At 40.8% G+C, this 11,832-nt stretch overlaps 2 protein-coding genes across 2 annotated transcripts; both read right to left on the bottom strand.

Moving 5' to 3' along the window:
- Positions 1-905: 905 nt before the first annotated feature.
- On the bottom strand, positions 906-6,372 carry LOC129092736 (cone cGMP-specific 3',5'-cyclic phosphodiesterase subunit alpha'-like). Its single transcript, XM_054600754.1, has 22 exons — positions 5,905-6,372; positions 5,551-5,703; positions 5,064-5,153; positions 4,730-4,870; positions 4,566-4,640; positions 4,409-4,473; positions 4,223-4,289; positions 4,056-4,103; positions 3,816-3,965; positions 3,456-3,599; positions 3,311-3,376; positions 3,071-3,217; positions 2,700-2,807; positions 2,497-2,606; positions 2,308-2,395; positions 2,057-2,157; positions 1,846-1,953; positions 1,675-1,738; positions 1,511-1,585; positions 1,324-1,407; positions 1,046-1,196; positions 906-940 (listed from the first exon to the last, which is right to left on the bottom strand). The coding sequence occupies exons 1-22, from the start codon at positions 6,370-6,372 to the stop codon at positions 906-908; spliced, it is 2,538 nt and encodes an 845-aa protein (XP_054456729.1).
- Positions 6,373-8,316: 1,944 nt separating this feature from the next.
- LOC129092735 (free fatty acid receptor 4-like) lies at positions 8,317-10,219 on the bottom strand. Its single transcript, XM_054600752.1, has 3 exons — positions 9,680-10,219; positions 9,461-9,592; positions 8,317-8,670 (listed from the first exon to the last, which is right to left on the bottom strand). The coding sequence occupies exons 1-3, from the start codon at positions 10,217-10,219 to the stop codon at positions 8,317-8,319; spliced, it is 1,026 nt and encodes a 341-aa protein (XP_054456727.1).
- Between the last annotated feature and the right edge of the window lie 1,613 nt (positions 10,220-11,832).

Here is an 11,832-nt window from a genome sequence, read left to right as displayed (position 1 = left end):
CAACGTTCTTATTTTAACAAACACTTGCTTCAGAAAATACAATCTGATATTGGTCTGCAATGTCAGAAAATCTATTTTGAGAAGACCATTTCAGCATAAAGAAATCACAACATATTACTGTTGATGTGTTGTTTCACACTCAAACAATGCCATTCCTCCTATACAGTACATGCACAGTGTTTCCCCATGACATCTTCCTGTCCTGTAAATGCCACATGCACTCTGCACATGCTGACTTATGAGCGGCAGTATTTTTACTTTATGTAAGCAGGGGACTTAAAGGGACATCCTAAGGGCTCGAGGGGGCTTATAACTAAATCCAATACAGTCAAATCTTCTTGCATCTCTCACCCATTTACCAGGGACATATGCTTGACATTTTGAAAGCACTACTTGCAATTTCAAAAAAGCAACTAGAAATGGTTTAGTATTCTCTTTACCTAGAAAATAAGAACATTTTATTGTAGTATATATATCAAATATTCCCCAAAATATTCAGAAATAAGAGTTCAAACTGCATCACATTTGCAGCCTTATATTTCAATTAAGATCTTGTCCAAAGCTAAATAAAGTGAGCGAAATATACTTATGTTATATCCAGTATAAATGGTTACAATGAGTCAAAGCTCAAATCGTGTAGCATATACAAGATTAATTAATGTGTTTACAGTATTACATTCGAACTGTTTGCGCTAAAGACTGGTGCCAGTTAAAACAACTTCCTCTATCAGAGGATATATATATATAATAGAATCAATTAAATGCCTTATATATAAAAATATTCAGGGATTTCTGCACATTAGGATTTCCTCATCTGTGAACACACGCTCATACACACACACACACAAACTGTACAAACACACATCCAGACAAACATTCATAAGTGCCTCGGCTGTCCTGGAGGTCTAACTGACGACGCACGTCTTTGACTTCCCACCATCTTGACCTGTAAAAGGAACAAACGAGAAAGAAGGTGAGAAGACAGGTGACAATGACAACACAGAATGAGCAGTAGGGACGTGGTAACAGTGGTTTCAGTGCTCACCTTGTTCATTTCCACCTTCCAGCTTTTTCTTCTCGTCTTCGATAGCCTTCAACTTGGCCTCGTGGACATCTGCGCGAGCTCTCCACTCGGCCCTGTTGATAGTCAGGCCATCGAACATGGGAGTGATCTCTACATGGAATCGAGAAAACTCCTGCAAAAAAAATGTGGGTGAGGGGAAATACAATCATACAAATGAGAACTTTTATTGAAAAAAAATACACACATAATATGTTAGTATTGATTAACAATGACTAGTGTTTTTATTTGTATCTCTGTACCTTGTACACAAAAGAGCAGACAAAGTCAATGAAACCACACTGCATCTTAGGCAGCTCATCAGCATGATTTCTGTCCATCATTGGCTAAAAAGAAGAAGGAGAAGCGGGAAATTATGGTTATTGTTATGACTTTATGACCACATATACAGAAAAACATACACCAACCATAGCTTTTAAATCTTCTTACAATAGGCTGCTGGTCAAGGACTGTCCTTTCAAGGTCTCCCTGCTCCCAAAATTCTGCAGCCACCATTAGAGCGACCTAGGAACATAAGAACCAGTAGAACAATGAAAACAAATGGGGGAATGATGTTTGTAATCATTTTCACAAGTCTGAAGAAGGGACTTCACCTTGCTCTGAACTTCCCATGGCTTTGTAATGGCTGACAGGTCGCAAGCCGTCATCATCATTGCCCTGCGGAAAACACGACACCATTTTGAATGACAACTAGAGAATCAACACAAGACCATCTACAGAAAAATATATATTTCACGTGATAAACTCATGCACTCAGCACTTACATGATGATTTCCTTCCTGGTTGGATTGTTGGAGACGTAGTTGATCTTGTCTTTCTCATCTGGAATCCCCTCCATAGCTCCAACAATGTTTTGGAACAGCGTTCTCTTCCTGAGAGACGAGAAAGTTGTCAGTTCCTTTCAAACGTCGTTGAAAATCATTAACAGTTATTAAAAGTGTACTTAGATGGAACAACACCCTTGACATTTCTTACTTGAAATAGAGGGCGAGATCAGTGGCAATAATGCAAACTTCGAACAGATGCTGCACCGTCTCAAACTGACGCTTTTGAAGGTTTTGGAAGATATTCAGGTTCTGAGATCGAGAGCATAAGAAGAGATTAGACGGCAGCCAAGAGTCCCTAAATCTGGCTGGCTACAGCACAGCATGACTTTGCAAACAGATATGTGTATTTCAATGCACAACTACTATGATTAACCTAAACGTACACATATAAGGACCCACCTCATTCTCCATCAGTGTCTTACTGTACTCAAGGTGATGCCGCTCCATAATTGAGGAGCTGTGCAGTTTTGCCAGTGGGGATAAACTCCTACAAGAGTCAACCACAAACAGAACATATGAGTCAAAAGTTAAGATCCTTTTTTTTCACCAATTCATTTGTCCAATGAAAATGACCCACAAACATCTTACTTTGTCTGGTAGAGATTGTTGGTTCCTCTGTGGTCAATATCATGGCAGAATCCGGCAGCAACCATGGCAAAGGCCTCGAGATCGGAGTAATACTTCTTCAGTTTACCTGTCTGTTAAAGAGCAGAGAGGACAGTCCTGTGTTATAACAAGCAGAAGAGCAACTAATAAGAAAAAAAAGAAAGAGGTATTTGTATGAGGCTCACTAGCAGCAGGGTGAACATGGTCTGTCCAACGTTGAAGCCGTGCCTCCAGTTGTGGTAGGTGATGTCACGGTATCCCCTGCGGACAGTGAACATCCATCGTGTCAGGATCTGCAAAAACAAAACAGAGCCGCAATGAATCATCGTTGGTTCAAATAGTAGAAACCTTTGACTCAGATTACATAAATGTCTTTAAGGTTATAGAGAAAGTCAGATAAGCCTTGCAAAATATAAAAACTAAAATAATGCTTGAGACTAAAATGTAATCCCTCTGACTACCTAAATTCAAGATGCACAAATGATGTGTTAAGTGGTTGACAGGCAGAAAGAGGGGAGTGAATGCAGGCGGGTTTCCTGACTACTGTGTACTGTACCTCAGCTGGGACTTTGAACTTCTCCACCACTCCGAGCTCAAAGAAGCAGCGGATGCCACACTTGATGAGTTCCAGCTCTGACAAGGGGAAGTCACTGAAGCGGAACTCATGAAGCTCCACCTTCTTGGCGTCGGGGATGTTGGCTCTCTGCGCGTTGGAAACGGAGCAAACACTCAGTATGCCATAACAAACACAATGAGTTCATTAGGGGGATCGTTCTCCACAGATCACAGTGCTTACCAACAGTTTGTACATCTCCTTCTGGTCACAGTCCTCTGGTGCAGAGCCAAACTTGTCTTGAGTGTTCTGCGTGGGAAACGTAGTTTAAAGGGAGCTCTATCCATAAATTAGTTTTCAGTCTGGTTGAAGTAAAACAGCAGCTTACCAGAATATCCTGCACGTCATTTAGTGTGGCGGTTGTCTGGTACATGAGCATTTCCTGGGCAATATCTTTCCTCCACTCTGTCCTGTTCAGTTTGTCGTACGTGTCACTGTTCAGGGTCGACCAGCCGAGGAACTGGGTGAGAGCCTAGTGACATGAACACACACAAAGCAATGAAATTCATAGTCTAATTGTTACCTCGTACTCTTACAGTAAGTTAAATTAGAAAAATATAAAAACATCACATTAAAGTACGTTTGGAGTGTATCATAACTGCATCAGCAATATATTATGTTAAGATGCTTAAACAGTAAAACAAGATGAGCAAGAAGAGCAACTGAAGACAGAGATAGTTTTCCGTACTTCTGTAATTTGTTCATCATTCTCGTCAAATGGTTTGCCGTCTTTTCTGTTGAAGAAAGTGGCAACACCAACAATTTCTTCCTTTTTGTTGACGATGGGGAGGGAGAGGACATTCTTGATCTTCCACCCAGTCTCATCCACCGCTTCTCTCTGTTAAACGGTGTTAAATAGGACATTCAGATTATTGTAGTGACAGAGCGAATTTAATCCAACGGCAGTTATCAGTGAACGGTGTCTCACCTGAAATTTGAAGTAGTCATCTGCTGCAGCATTCATCATGTTGCAGATCTAGAAGTACAAAAAAAAAACAGTAATCACATGTTAGTTTGGAATACAGCAGATCAATTACACTAATTGTTCATATACTGCAGGTTTGTAAAAGAAAATGGAACAAATGTGGAACTCACAAATCCATTCTCAGCCACATATGCTGGGAGTCCGCTGACCAGAGCCCAGTGGTCGGCAGGAGGGCCGCTGTGAGTTCAGAGAGGATGAGTAACTGCATGTCTTCTTTATAGGAAGACCAGTTAACCTCTACAATTATGCAAATAAAGCGGTTTTGCACTGTTGCTACAGTGCATCATGATACTTACGGAATAACTTTAATCTCTTCTTTGTCTTCAAGCAAGTAGTCAATAATCTTGTAGAAGTTGATTTCCTGAAAGTTTTGTACATCAAAGAATGTTTTGGGATATTTTTAATAATCTGAACACATTGGTGGATGTGATATGATATGATCTTTGAACTTACTCTGCCATCAGGTGTCTTGGGGCCTTTGTATGGCTCCACATCTCCCAGTTTGACTTGCCACTCATCGAAGAATTCCTAGTGTGGAAAAGGCAAAAATCATGTTTCTATATACTTTACTATTAATTAATAACAGTTGAACTTTATTTTCGACTTCCTCCACGCACCTTTTCTTTGGTCATGTCAAGGAGTCCCACAGAGTATCTCTCACACTTGATAAATGTCCTCACTGTGTACAAGGCTTTGTGAAACTGCCTCTCAATATCCGTCAACTCTTCAAAGACTTTGCTGGCTGACCACAGCAACACCTATTGCAGAGAAAAGTATCAGTGCTTATAATTTGCACAAGGGCCTTTGATTTGTTTGTCAATCAATTTATTGTTAATAGTGCAGCTGGAAAATGAATGTCTCAGACAAAATGAAGAATGAAGCTGTTAATATTTTCCATTGTTTTCTTGAGAAAACAACAACAAACTGGAGTTTATTATAGTGTATTCTTACCTGGCTTCTCCTGGACTCTACATCCCACATGAAAGAAGTGTGTGCTTGGAGAGCGACCACATTAGCAAAGTTCACATATTTAGTGAAGAGCTGTAATGAAAGAGCAAAGAATCATATTGCTTTATGAATCACTTTTTTAAATTCTTCAATAACAACAGACTGCAGCCACTTTCTCTAACAGATCTTCACAGATCCTCTGACCTCTAGAGTCACAAAGGGGCCACGAAACAAGATCAGAAAAAATATCTGAGCTTCCCAGCCCTAAATGGATTATGAGTTGAGATGTCATAATGGTGACTCAAAGTACAGAGTCATCCAGGTCAGAGACAGGAAAGCTTTTGGGCTAAAATTGGCCAATGGATGGGACCCTCCTACTGGATCTGTACTACAAACACTGCAGCCACAACGGCATAATTCCAGTTTCTCATCCCGATTAAGTGCAGTCAGTATAAATACCAGCTAATTAAAAATGACCCTGTCCACTCACCTCCTGATCACCCTTTGAAAATTCATCAGCACCTTGTTTGTTTAGTGCCATTACAACACCGATGGGTTCCTTATCACACATTAGAGGAGCCACAACCATGCATTTGGTGGTATATTTGGTCTGTTTATCCACAAAGTCACTGAAATGATTGTTCTGAAAATAACAGGAGATAAAAGTTAAAAGGTTGTGTGCTTATACACTGACCACAAGATGAATGTAAAATATTAATCTACTGTATGTTTTCTCAGAAGTCAGACTGGTTTAGCCTGTTTGTTCTATAAAAAAACATATTTTCTTAATTTATTTTTATTTGTGTCTAAATGTATTTCAATTATTTTAAAGTCATGAGCTCACCTTCTTAACATCAGCAACAATCTGAGGCTTCTTGGTGTGTGCCGTCCATCCAACAATCCCCATGTCGGTGGGAAAAACAATCTCCACGTTGGGATTCACTATGTTCCTGTCAAAGGGAGAATTGTGTGACACATCGAAGAGGATCGAGGTAAGCTCAGGTGCTCCGTTACGAGCCCTGTAGCCCCAGTAGCTGCAGCGATCGGCCTGGATCAGCAGAGCAATCCTTTGGAGAATTGTATGCAGGGCCTTTTCCATCGGGTTGGTGCCCTGCATCTCCTTTATGAGCTCAAATATGAACTCAGCCTCCTGGATGGTGCTGACATCCTTGTAAGAAGCTGGGTCTTTGACCTGGACCTGGTTGTTGAAGGCAGCAGTGATCACATCTGCCTTGACTTTCTTGTCGTAGTACTCCTTAGCAAACTGTGGGTTGTTGTCAAGGAACTTCTCTACAGTGTCCTTCTCTGCCATGTTGTCCAAGTTTGGATGAACGATCCCTTCTGTAGCTGCACAAATATGCTCCTCTCAGATGGGTGCAGCAGAGCAGTAGAGGTGGCCTCCAGAAGATGCAGCAGTGCAGATCCTACTGAGACATTTCCACAACTTGTCTGTGAACACAGCTCCCACCTTCTCCTCAGTAACAGAAGGTGGTGAGTGGCTTACTGGGTAAGGGGATCCCAGGGGTGACTAATGACTGTGACGTAAGACTCATAAAGCCCCTGAGCTTTCTTAACTTTTAAATCCAGCAACTGGTCATTTTAGTGGGGTCAATCCACTAACAGGTAATGTTAGCTGAGTTATGGCACCTGCAGTGTGATCTGCACTGTAGCAGAGGGTCGGGAGCAAGTCAGGAAGTCAAGACTGCAATCCTTCCTGAGGGTTTCCTCAATCTATCTGACTCACTGGCTCATCTCTTCTGGAGATGTGTTGCACTTTTGCAAAATAACATGCAAAATACGGTTGATTTATTTAAAAAAGTAGTAATTATTGTGGTGAAAAGACACCACAATATTTACTACATATATCAGTATGATATAAGGAGGCTATGGACAATATCATAACAATAATACCCATCAATTACTTGAAATGTAAGCTGTAAATGCTGTCATGTTGAGTCCAAATGAATAAAAACACCCTCTTTTTGTAGGTATATAAGTGGTATTTACATTTTTTCTAATATTGCAAATTTCCCAGCTGTGGGACTAAGAAAGGATCATCTCATCTTAACATGATTTGAATTGAAATGTGTTTCTGTTTATCAATATAAAACTGGTCTGAAGTATTTAGGTTAAAATGTTTTAGAATATAAATAGTTCCTATGTCATCTAAGAGTACAAATTAGGCAGATAACCCCTGACTTATGGTGTCTGAGAATAACATGGTCAGAAGGGTTGTTTGTTGTTTGTTTCTTGTTTTATTTTGTAAGCCACTCTCCTCATGGGTCATGTCTTGTTTTACTTCCTGCCTTTGTGTGTTTTGCCAACAGTTTTAATTGTCTGCCCTGCCCTGATTAGTTTCACCTGTCCCTCATTAATCCTGCAGTCACCTGAACACCTGCTCACCTGATCTCAAGACCCCAATCAGTCATCCACTATATATACCAGCCCAGTTCCTTTGTTCATCATTGTTCTGGATCGTTTAAGTTCCAGTGGTATAATCATTTTTAAAATCATGATTTTTAAAATCATCATACAACAATTAGCCACAGAGGTAATGCAGGCCTAATGATAGTTGCACTACAGTCTGGCTTTCCTGGGCCACTTCTGTGTGTTAGCAGTTACGTTAAACCATAGACAGGATTAAGTGGGATTGCAAACTGCTGATTTGAGGTTAATTACTGTTGTTGACCGGCAAGCTGCAATTCGTAGTAGATCTGCTTATGAGACACATACTTTCCCACCAGATAACAAGGCAATACCATGACTAAAATATTCTCTCACTTTTTTTCAATGATACTTTGAACTTATTGTTTTATTGCCTAGTCACTTGGTTGTGGTTCATTTCCTGCTAGTTTTAGAATCAAAACACTATTCAATATTGTAATTTTTATGGAGCAGAATATTATAAAGGAACTCAATATTTCAGCTAATCTGTGCTGCATTTGAGGGCACACCACATTTATTCTCTGGCATCTCAAGATACATTTTTGTTAAATGAAAAGAAACAACTGAAAATGTTAAAGTGACAGATTTATTGTAAAATAACTCTTTACAGTGTTTGCTCTTAGGTATTTATCTTATATTAACACAAATAAGAGTAATGCACCTAGGAACAGGCATTGTATCTTACATGATAGGTATATCAAATGTCACCAGAGGTGTTGACGGCTGTATACATTATGTAAGTTTGATCTTCTATTTGACGAAACAATCATGATCATCATCATGGATGTTTTTCTTGTGTTCGACCAATGCTTCAAGGTGCTTTTCTCAGTGGTGCTACAACAGAGCCACAGCAGAACCTGCGCCAGCTGTTCTTGAACTGGCAGACCGAGTAGAGGATGGGATTTATGGCTGAGTTGGCCAGTGTGAATGTTGCCACCCAGAAGAACATGGTAGAGGACACATTTAGGTGAGCCAAGAAGTTTCTGGCCACGATGAGGAAGTTGATGATGAAAATGGGGCTCCACATGATTAAGAAGGAGAACATGAGGACCAGAAGGGTCCGGAAGAGTTTCATATCCTGGCGGGAGACATGGTACTCTAGAGAGTCTCCAACTGGGGACTGGCTGTTTCTGGGTCGGAGCCTTAGCCGACATCTTTTAGCAATCTGTAATACAATAAAATAGTGCATAATAATGGCATTCTGTACTTTATGCCATTATATAATGTGGACAAAAAAGATACAACAGAACTATGATTGATCTACATATGGCCTTTGTTTGCCTCCAACGGGTCCCAGACATCGATAACGTCTGCCCAGAGATATAATCAATTTGTGGCTTTTGTCTCATTTTCTATTGTCTACATTGGTAGAACAGGTTGCCCTATGTAATATTGACAGTTGATAGCGCAAAGCTTTGAGCCCACACACAGGCACAATTTTCAGCTTCAGTAATTAATAAAACATATGCACTTCTGCTCACACAATGACAGAGACATGTCTTTTCACAGGTGGCAGTCAATAGATGTTAGCAAACCAATGGGTTGAGTTGGCATGAATAACTGATTATTACAGGTTTATTCAAACAATTTTACAATTCAATGGAAAACACTTATCAAACAAACAATCATTATGAAAGTGGGGCCAGAAAGATGGGGCTTTTGTTTGAGTAATGTTTTCCACTTCCTTATAAAAAAAACTATACATTTAAGACTCATTTAAAGTTGTACTTCTTCAGTAGGAATTAATGGGCTGAGTGAAACAGGCAGGTTTGGAGAGTCTAACTATACTGAACTAACACATTGTGTATTTTGTTAACAGTAAAAAAAAACAGAAAAATCAGCCTTATCCTTAAAATACAGGTGGGATCCCCTGATCCTAAAAAGCTCATCCTTTCTCAGTCCTTTCCTTCACAACCTAAAAAAATTGTCAGTCAAAAAGCACAACCAAAACCCACCTTTAATATTTTGCTGTAACTAACCACAATTATGAATCCTGGTAGAAGGAAGCACAGGACAGCAAAGGCCACATTCCACCCAATCTCTGCAGTGTTGTCTGGCCACTTCAGGGTACAAATGTGAACATGTTCCTGTGGAAACAACATCATAATAAACAGGAAAGAATACCTTAATGGCAGGGACACTGAGCTTCCTCTCATTCATCAATTTATCCATACCTTCTCAGGGAAATCCACTTCAACCACAGTAAAGAACAGACTGAGGGGTACGGCGGTGAAAGCAGAAAAGGCCCAGATGAAGAAGAGGGTGGCAGTCACCATCCCGCGGTTTAAAGTGGGCACGGTCCGCAGTCGGAGGATGGCCTGCAGCCTCTCCACGCTGATGGTGGCCAGGGTAGTGATGGTGACACAGCCGCCCATGCATATGACATACAGCACAATGTGACAGGCCGTAAACCCGAGCGTCCAGGACACCGTCCACCGCACTGCCACGATCAGCGGGATCATGCTGACAAACAGCAGGTCGGCCACAAACAAGTTGAGGGTCAGGATGGCCTTGTTGGTCAGCAGTCTGCGTTCCCACATTACCATGGCTGCAGCTCCCACATTTGCTGCCACGGAGACCAGGAATACAGCTGCGATAGCCAGGGTCTCGACGACGGTGGTGGCAACATGAGCTGAGTGGTGCACCTCAGAGAAGAAGGAAAAATAGGTGAAGTTTCCTAAGTGGAGAAAGTTAGCGTGAGGGTTTATATCCATAGCGGCTGAATTCACACCTGGAGACAACAAGAGAAGAGAATGGGCCAAAGGAGCTGATAAGACATAATGTAAAACAAGAGACAGGGAGGAGGAGGAGGAGGAGGAGGAGGAGGAGGAGGAGGAGGAGGGATGGAGGGTGGTGACCAGCCTCTATGATGCTGTTTGCTCTACCTGAAGGAGGGTCAAACATTATAGGATGTTCTTTGTGCTGCATTCTTTGTACTTATGTTAAACATAACATCAACTTATTCTGTGCTACTTCAATGTCACATTTTTTTCCCAAACTCTTTTTTTCATACTTAACCTTTTCCAACTATATCAAACACTGGTAATACCAGTGTCAACCTCAAACTAGCAGTTAAGATCCAATTACATAGACACCAGTTTTATTTTCTTTGTGAATTAGATTACCAGCATTACCTCCTCAGAAGTGATGCATTAACTGATCAGTGGCTCTACTGAAAATAGGCTTTTCATCTTGGGCAACCACAACAGAGTTTAAAAAAATATTTAGGATGTGGAGAGATTTACCTTTCTACAAACTAATTAACAAACATTGTCCTGCTTTCTCCGAAAGTATGTTTGTCATGTCTGGGGTTGATATTATTCAAGGCTGTCAGAGAAACATCCTCTTAGTCTGCCTCTCTGACAGGCTAACCTCATGGGAGGGTAAATCTTCCCATGAAGAAGTTTCCGTATGAAAAGTTGCAGGAGGCATAGCAAACTAGGAAATATCTAGACTGTATTAGCATCTTTCTCTCAAGCTGTTGTCCTACAGTGGGTTAACCCTTGCGGTCACATTCCATTTCAAAGCCCACAGCCACTGCACAGACTTCTGACTCCCCATTATGTCAACCAGCACTACTAATCCAGGTCCGTCAACAGTACAGGAAAGGGATTAACTAACCCAAGCTGTTTTGAGCTATTCATCTGGTTTGAGACACTATGAGACCTAGGGCTGTGTGTGTGTGTGTATGTTTCACAAAGTATTACAAACAACTCTGGGTTGTTTTCATTTTTTTGAAATACTTACAAACAAGACCAAGAGTCTATAGTCATGCTGGTGTTTAGCAAGACATATTTACCAGGTTCACCATCACAGATTAGCCTGTTAGTGCGCCAACATTTGCTAATCTGCACTCAACACGGTCAGCTGAGGCTGATGGGAATGTTGGTAGTATTGCAATTATTTGGTCATAAACCAAAGTGGGCACATTGAAGCCTTGAGCTTGTAGGGCAGTTAGATGAAGTCAGGGACCCACCAATGTGAGTATAATTTATCCTTGAGGGACCTTGGATATCTGTAGCAAAGTCCAAGGCAATCCATCCAATAGTTGTCAAGATATTTCACTCAATATCAGAAATAGGAGCTTGATGGTGGCGACCACCAAAGAAAGTGAGATTTATCCTGTGGGAACCAACAAACAAAAGTCTTTACAAATGTTGTATCAATATATCTAGCAGATGTTGTGACTTTGACGTGCTGGTGCTGCAAGAGGAAAAGCTTGAGTACAAGTCATAAGAATCTATCCTCTTGGGACCTTGAATATCTGCAGCGCTGCTAGCATGTCTAAAAATCTGCTATCTTCTTATAGAGTAAGAAAGCATTTCAA

Source organism: Anoplopoma fimbria, chromosome 6 (assembly GCF_027596085.1).
Source record: "Anoplopoma fimbria isolate UVic2021 breed Golden Eagle Sablefish chromosome 6, Afim_UVic_2022, whole genome shotgun sequence".
Taxonomy (NCBI): Eukaryota; Metazoa; Chordata; class Actinopteri; order Perciformes; family Anoplopomatidae; genus Anoplopoma; species Anoplopoma fimbria.
The sequence above is the reverse complement of the archived record's forward strand: the minus strand, read 5'-3'. Positions and strand labels throughout refer to the sequence as shown.